Genomic DNA, 8,158 nt, shown 5'->3' with positions numbered 1-8,158 from the left:
GCATCAATTCTTCTGTGGTCTTCTTATTCACTGTCCAGCTTTCTCATGCAAATGAAGTTACTGAAAATACTATGGCTTGGGACCATAGTCCTCAAACTGACATATTAGCTGTTGAATACTTTACAGAGGTTTTGTGAAGCAGATTTGCCTAATGCAATGCGTTGCTTGGTTTCTTGACTGCTGCTTCCATGAATGTTGATGGTTGGGTACAGCAAAATGAAGTCTTTGACAACTTCAGTCTTTTCTCAATTTACCATTTAGTTATTTATTGGTCCATTGGTGAGGATTTTTCTTTTTTCTTACACTGAGGTGCAACCCATACCAAAGTCGGTGGTCTTAATCTTCTTCAGTTAAATATTTTAGTCCTCTTTGCTTTGCTCAATTCACAATAAAAAGTGTTTTTTTGTTTTAAAGTATCTGATTTCACCAGTATTCTATTATGCCTCTTTCTCAAACTATTCTTTGGACGTACTGAAATAGTTTCAACCTAACAACTTAAATTATCAGATTCCCCTGAAAAGATCTTGTTTCTTCAACAGAGCTAAATTCTATTGTTTTCTCTGCTTTTAAAGAAAGATGGAGAAAGAACAGTTGATCACAATGGCAATTTCCCCAATCTTTTATAGAACTTACATGTAATGAAAAGTAAGGTATTTGAAGTCATGCGTCATTATCTTGGACCTGACTGGATTTGGAATTTATGGCAATTTACACAAACTCCGGCCTTAAGTTTTTCTTTGTTGGGCATACTATAAAAGCATTGGGGGCAAGCAAATATTGATATAAACAAGAGAAATTCGGATTCTTCAAGCTTTTGTAACAAAGATCACTCAGTCCAGTACTTATGGGAGTCAACCAGGTGAATTAAAGGAGTGAAGAGCTGGGTGTGAGGCAATAGAGAGGTGGGAACTGTGAGAAACTGCTGCTGGGAGGGCATTTTCTTCTGAACTCCAGCAGATGGTTGCCACTGTTAGAATGTGTCATGTATTGTCAGAGCAGCTGGCTTTTCAAAAGAAACTGGAAATTCAGATTTTAATTTAAAATCTCCTTGTACTTAGAGGCTGGAAACTTCTTAAATTGGCCAAACATAACATGTCTGTTGACAACTGCAGTGTTGGGCCCACCAGTTTGTGACTTCTGTTCTAGAAATTCCATTTTAATAATCATGTTGTTGTGGTTAGGTGCCATCAAGTCGGTATTGACTCATAGTGACCCTATGCACAACAGAATGAAACACTGCCCGGGCCTGGGCTAACCTCACAATCGCTGCTATGCTTGAGTCCACTGATTCTGCCACTGTTTGAATCCATCTCATTGGGGGTCTTCCTCTTTTTCTTTGACCCACCACGCTACTAAACAAATCATTATACCTACCACTTTTTGAGCAACAAGAGGCTTAGTAACTTGCCCCGTCTCACAGTTAATGGAGGAGCTAGGACTTGATCCCACATCTACAGAAATCCAAAGCCTGTGCTCTTAAATACCACGTTATTCTATCCCTCATATATCATTTCTCTATGGAACCTCTGGCTCAGTAGCATTTTATTTTTCTGTTAAGGGCCTGATGCCATATTCAGTTTTGTGCACCATACAATGGAGTCCTGGTGTGGCACTGTAGGATAAGCACTGGACTGCAAGGTCGGTTTGAACCGCAAGCCCCACAGTTCAAACTCACAGGCTACTTCTTGGAAATGCTATACAGAGTCACTATGAGTCAGAACCGACTCGATGACACTTAACAACTACAACAAGTATCCTATGATCTCTACCATACGATCTCTATTGCAACTACTCAACTCTGCCACTGTAGAAAAAACACAGGCAGAAATAGTGAGTAAATGAATGAACATGATTGTGTTCCAAAGACATTTTCCTTACCAAAACAGACTGTGGGTCTGATTTGGCCTATAGGGATAAAATACTGTCTACGTTTTATAGCTTATAAAACCATGATTTTGAGGGAAGACATGACTTGTATGAGGCCACACTGTCATATTAAGTACAGTTTCACTGATCCCGTGAGCTGTTCTGTACTTAACGTAAAAGAGAGACCAGGATGGTTATCTAAAAAATACTCCACAATGTGCTATCATCTCCCCTACCCCCATATGTGGGAGGGACTTTGGGTTGCTAATGCAATGAGAACATTCAAGAACAAAAAATGGTCACCTCTCAGTCAGTGATCTAATAGTAATACAGAAGAATTTTTTGAAACAGCGGCTCCTGGGGCAAAATCTGATGCCAGCATACCCCCTGCCCCCCATACTTGAGTATCTCCCAAGCCCAGGAACGTCATAGAAGAAATCTGGGATATGCTGCGCTTGCTACAAGGCAACCTGGTCATTTATTTTCAAACTCTCAGGATGCACTAAGGATATAGAATCCCCAAGTAAGAGAACCAGGTAAGTGTTTATTTCCTGAAGCCAGAGTCAACCTATCAGCAAAACACTACTGATTTGAATATCGAGTATCAAAAGTCCCAACAGGCTGTGGTTTCAGAAACTGATGAGAATGGGCCCGCTAACTGGGATCTCGGCCAGCTCCCAACCAGAGAGCTCCAGTTTCATGGGAAGGGAAGCCTCAATTCAGTTCAAAGTGTTTCAAGGCCATCATATAGCTGAGGTGGGCAGCTGCTTCCTGCAGAGACCACAGTTGCAGCAAGCAGAGCTGATATATGATAGGAGAACAAGATGCAGGACTTTAGGACATGTATGTGATGAAGGATAGGGCGAGAGAAGAGCCCCTGGATGGCACAAATGGTTATGTGCTTGACTACTTGTAAAAAGGTTGATGGTTTGAACCCACCCAAAGGTACCTTGGAAGACAGGCTAGTGATTTGCTTCTGAATAGTCACAGCCATTGAAAGACCTATGGGGCACAGGCGTACTCTGTACAAATGAATCAAATCAGTAACAACCAACAACTCCTCAGAGAGTGTAACGGGTGGAAGAGAGTAAGCAATTCTTGGTCTACAGTATGGGCTGGTATCTTTCTGTCAACATGATACAATATTGGTATTAGCACATCACAGATGAGGCACAGAGAAGTATAATGGCTTGTCCAAGTTCCCTAAGCTGGAGACCAGCAAAAACTTCCAGAGAAAACCACTCCAGAGAAATGTCTGAGTGCTCCATCCTGATCCTGACTCCATCCTAGTCCAAGCCACCATCACTTCTCACCAAGATCCTTGCTACCATTTCCTTACCGGTCTCGCTGCTTCCTACAGACCATTCTCTACCCAGCAGCCAGAGGAACCCTTTAAAAAAAATATTGTGGTAAAATACATATCACGTAAAACTTGCCATTTTAACCACGTTAAAATATCCAATTCAGTACTATCTGTTTCTAAAACATCACCTCAAATAGAAATTCAGTTCCCTTTAACTAATAACTTCCTTACCCTCTCTCCTCCTAGTGCCTGGTAACTTCCAATCTGCTTTCTGTCTCTAAACACTTGTCTATTTGAGATATTTCATAAAAAATGAGGTATTGTTGTTAAGTGCCATCTAGTTAGTTCCAATGCACAGCAACCCTGTATGAGGTTTCCAAGGAGTGGCTGGTGGGTTTGAACTATCGACCTTGTGGTTGCAGTCCAGTGCTTATCCTACAGCACCACACCAGGACTCCTATAAATGGCATGTTGTTGTTAAGCGCTGTCGAGTCAGTTCCAACTCGTAGTGACCCTGTATAGGGTGTCTGAGGAGTGGCTAACTTATATAAGTGGGGGTCATACAAATGGAAGAACCCTTGTGGTGCAGTGGATTACACATTGGGCTGCTAACTGCAAAGTCATCAGTTCAAAACTCACCAGCCATTCCTTGGGAGAAAGATAAGGCTTTCTGCTCCCATTAAAATTTACAGCTTTTGAAACCCTAGGGAACAGTTCCACTCTGTCCTACAGGGTCACTGTGAGTCAGAACTGACTTAATGGCAGTGGACTTAGTTTTTAGTTTGGGGTCATACAGTATTTGCTCTTTTGTGTCTGACTTGTTTCACTCAGCATGTTTTCAAGGTTCGTCCATGTTGTGGCATGTATCAAACCTTCATTACTCTTTATGGATGAATGATATTCTGTATGTGTCCAAGGAGGCTTCAAAAGTTAATGGAAAAATTCCCTTGCCTTTTAATTCAATTTCCATGAGCTTTTTGAAGCTCCCTCCTATATACTATGTCTGGTTTATCTGCAGATGGGAACTTGGGTTATTTCCACCATTTGGCTACTGTGAATAGTGTTGCAGTGAACATTAATGTACCCGAGGGTTCCTTTTTAAAATAGAAGCCAATCATAGCTCTGCTCACAAGCCTCCAATGGCGCCCATCATCTCAGGTGGAGTAAGAGCCAGACTCAACACAGGCCTCCACTACTTCTCTGATGTCCTATGAGTACCTCACCTCCATCATCACCCTACCCTGGCCTGCCTGTTGTGCCTTGAATGTGACATGGACAGTTTGTCTCTGGGTTTTTGCAGTTGCTCGTTCATCCACTGGGACTACTCCCCCCAGATGTCTTCACTGCCCCCTCCCTGAGGTCCCATAAGTCTTTGCTCTGATTTCGTCCTCTCACTGTATCTTCCTGCCATACCATGGCACAAGTGCAGACAGGACATTGAGTGACATGTGCAAGGACAGCCCTGTGTACCATGTGGGGATCATGGGAGCCGCTGACATCATGTATCCGGCACCATGTGGGTAACCTGTGAGTGAGGTCTTGGTGGATGAGAGGATGAATAGATAGCATAATCTCCATTCTCTCTCCCTTTCCCATCCCCAAGCTCTCTTCCTTCCCAATTCTTTTTTCTCCTTAGCACTATCTGATGTTGTTGTTGTTTGTAAATGCTGTCGAGTCAGTTCTGACTCATAGCAATCCTGTATAGGGTTTCCAAGGAGCAGCCAGTGGGTTTGAACTGCCAACCTTGTGGTTAACAGGCCAGTGCTTATCCTACAGCGCCATATCAGGACCCCTAAATGAATTGGGGGACGGGGAAGCCAGTTTCACCTAAGAACATCTTTGATGAAACAGTACAAGTGATGATGCTGATGCTGTCAAAGTGCCTTTGAGTCAGTTCTGACTCACAGCGACTGTGTATATTGTTTCCAAGGAGTAGCTGGTGGGTTTGAACTGCTGACCTGTGGTTAGCAGTCCAGTGCTCATCCTACAGCACCACACCAGGACTCCAAGTGATACGTTAGATTAAATCTTGACTTTTAAGGACACATCTTCTGAATATTGTGTTTGATGACAAATGGGAAGTACCCTTAGCATGTCCTGCAACTGCCTGTCCATGGAGGATGGCTGCCCAGAGGAAAAGTGTGTGTGTAGCTGCTTGAGCGGGGTGCTGAACTCACCTTTTTTTTTTTTTTTACAGAACATTATTTTTACTTAGGAGAACAACTGACAGGCAAACTGGGTACTTGGCAGGCATTCTCTTGAAAATGAGCTAGCACAGCCTCCCTAACTTTTAGAAAACAACCGACCAAATTTGTTGCCAATAACAAATGTGAGCTTTCAAGCAAAACATTGGGATTTTAGAAAACTCTGTCTTTCTCATGAGCTTCATAGCTTCTCTATATTGAAAGATTTTTTTGAAGAAATTGGTGGTGATACCAATGGATGTGTTATTTTTCTATTGTATAATGTGGCGCTGTAGGATAAGCACTGGACTGCGAGCTCAGTTTGAACTGAAAACTCCTTGGGAACCCTATACAGGGTCGCTGTGAGTCAGAACTGACTCAACAGCACTTAACAACAACAGAAGAAAGACCTGCATGGCTCTGTGAACCAGTTTTATTCCGAATGACCAACGTGTAATGCTACAAAGACATGAGAAAAAGTCCTATTCAAAATGCAAGACTGACCAGTGGATCTTCTTTTGTTTTGTTTTCAATGGCTGTAATCTTCCAGGAGAAGACTGTCAGGTCTTTCTTCTGGAGTACCTCTGATGAATTCAAACCACCAACTTTTCAACAAGCAGTCAAAATCTTCACCATTTGCTCGTAACCAAGGGATTTTAGTATGGCCTGGGAGTCCAATGTGATTTGTTCACTGCTATGGTTTTGGGTTTCATGCAGCAACTGTCTTTAAGTAACTACCACTTAGTAAGTTCCGGTGTTGTTGTTGTTGTTAAGTACCATGGAATCGGTTCCAACTCATAGTGACCCTGCACAGGGTTTCCGAGGCTGTAAATCTTTACAGGAGCAGAGCGCCTCATCTTTCTCCTGTGGAACGGCTGGTAGTTTTGAACTGCTGACTTTGAGGTTAACAGTCTGATTTGTAACCACTACGCTACCAGAGTTATGGTGTAGTACAGAGAAAAATATCCATACTCATCTCAAGAGGCTATAGAAATACTCCTCCCTTTCCTAAACACCTATCTCTGTGAGGCCAGAGTTTCCTCATCAACTTCAACGAAAATAACATAATGTAACAGATTGAATGCTGAAAGACAAGACAAGCAGCTGTTTTATTTTCAAGTCAGAAATGGAATAAAGCCACTGCCATCAAGTTGATCCTGACTCACAGCAACCTTAGAGACAGAGTAGAACTGCCCCACAGGGTTTCTGAAGCTGTAAATCTTTACTGGGGCAGGCAGCCGCCACATCTGTCTCCCACAGAGTAGCTGGTGGGTTTGCGCTGCCAACTTTTCAGTCAGCAGCCCAATGCCTAACTACCATACAATCAGGGCTCCTGAGAGATGGAATAGATCTACTCAATGTAAAACAGTACCACTCTTTTTTACCTGCTTTGCTGTTTGTCAAAATATCTAGTCATTTTTCATAAAAATGTGCAATTTACGTAAACACAAATGGGTAGATTATTTTCTTAGTTTACATTTCTAATGTGGTAAGGAGCGTAGTGGCTACAGGTCGGGCTGCTAACCTTAAGGTCAGCAGTTTGAAACAACCAGCTGTTCTGAAACCACCAGCCTCATCTTTTTGCTCCCGTAAAGATTAGCAGCTTCGGAAACCCTATGCAGGGTCGCTATGAGTCAGAACCAACTCCACGGCATATCACTACCACCAAATATCTATAGATATGACCTAAATAAATAAAAGCTCCTTGAGGTTCTCACTAACTTTTAAAGTGTAAACAGGTCTGGAAGCCAAAATACGAACCACTGGCTAGAGGGTCGGCATGGTTGGGTGCCAGAGGGCCATGGGCTTGGGTGGGCTTGGGTGGGGCAGGAAGCTGAGGTAGACCAGGTGGGAAACGGTGATGCCTAATCAGGCAGAAGTGGGCAACACTGAAGAAGGGAAACAGCTCAGTGACTAACCCAAGGTGGTGGGAGGCAGGGAGGGTGAGAAGGGAGTTGAAAATGTCACTCAGTGCCTGTTTGGCCTCCAGGTAAATGGAGGTGCCAGTAACCAAGGCACTGAAGATGGAGAAGGGACTGTGGGGGAAGACGAGACCCATTTTATGACAAAGGCATAAGGCAGAGCCCACCAGCCCTGTTACCTTTTTGCGTGGTCGAAGCCTGTCCCGCCATTCCTTCAGGGTCTGGTTATGGCTCTCGTCCAGGGCCTTCAGCTTCTGGGTTTCATGCTCTACTAACAGGTGACATTTTTCATTCTGGAACAAATTCCAGGTAGAACAGGTGAGAAAAATCAGAAGGCAGAAGGAAGCACCAAGGGCTCCTAGAGAGTAGCCACAGAGGTCCCAGCATCAGTTGGTGATTCCTTCTTTCTGTTAATTACAAGCCCCATTTATAGAAAACTATGAACATGTACATCAATGCTCATGGATGCAGCAGTAAAGAAATCAAACTAAGGATCTCCTGCATGTTGTTGTTGTTGTTAGTTGCCATCGAGTCAGAACCGACTCATAGCGACTTTATGCACAGCTGAATGAAACATTGCCTGATCCTGGGCCAACCTCACGATTGTTGTCACGCTTGAGTCCACTGATGCTGCCACTTGGCCAATCCATCTCATTGGGGGTTTTCCTCTTTTTCTCTAACCCTCCACCTTACCAAACATGATATCCTTCTCCAGTAACTGCTCCCTCCTGACAATATGTCTGAAGTATAAGAGACGAAGTTTGGCCATCTTGGGCTCCAAGGAGCACTCTGGCTGTACTTCTTTCAAAATGGATCTATTGGTTCTTTTGGCAGCCCGTGGCACTTTTAGTATTCTCCTCCAACACCATAACTCAAATGCCATC

At 43.3% G+C, this 8,158-nt stretch overlaps 1 protein-coding gene across 1 annotated transcript in view; it reads right to left on the bottom strand.

Moving 5' to 3' along the window:
* The window catches only part of STK10 (serine/threonine kinase 10), a 205,567-nt gene that overhangs the window by 18,023 nt on the left and 179,386 nt on the right, over window positions 1-8,158 (bottom strand). The window contains exon 18 of the mRNA XM_006864812.1: window positions 7,454-7,567. Coding sequence (XP_006864874.1) covers window positions 7,454-7,567 — 114 coding nt within the window. The remainder of the gene's footprint in view (window positions 1-7,453; window positions 7,568-8,158) is intronic.

This window comes from Chrysochloris asiatica, unplaced genomic scaffold (genome assembly GCF_000296735.1).
Source record: "Chrysochloris asiatica unplaced genomic scaffold, ChrAsi1.0 scaffold00071, whole genome shotgun sequence".
NCBI classification, from domain to species: Eukaryota; Metazoa; Chordata; class Mammalia; order Afrosoricida; family Chrysochloridae; genus Chrysochloris; species Chrysochloris asiatica.
This window is presented reverse-complemented; position numbering and strand designations above follow the sequence as displayed.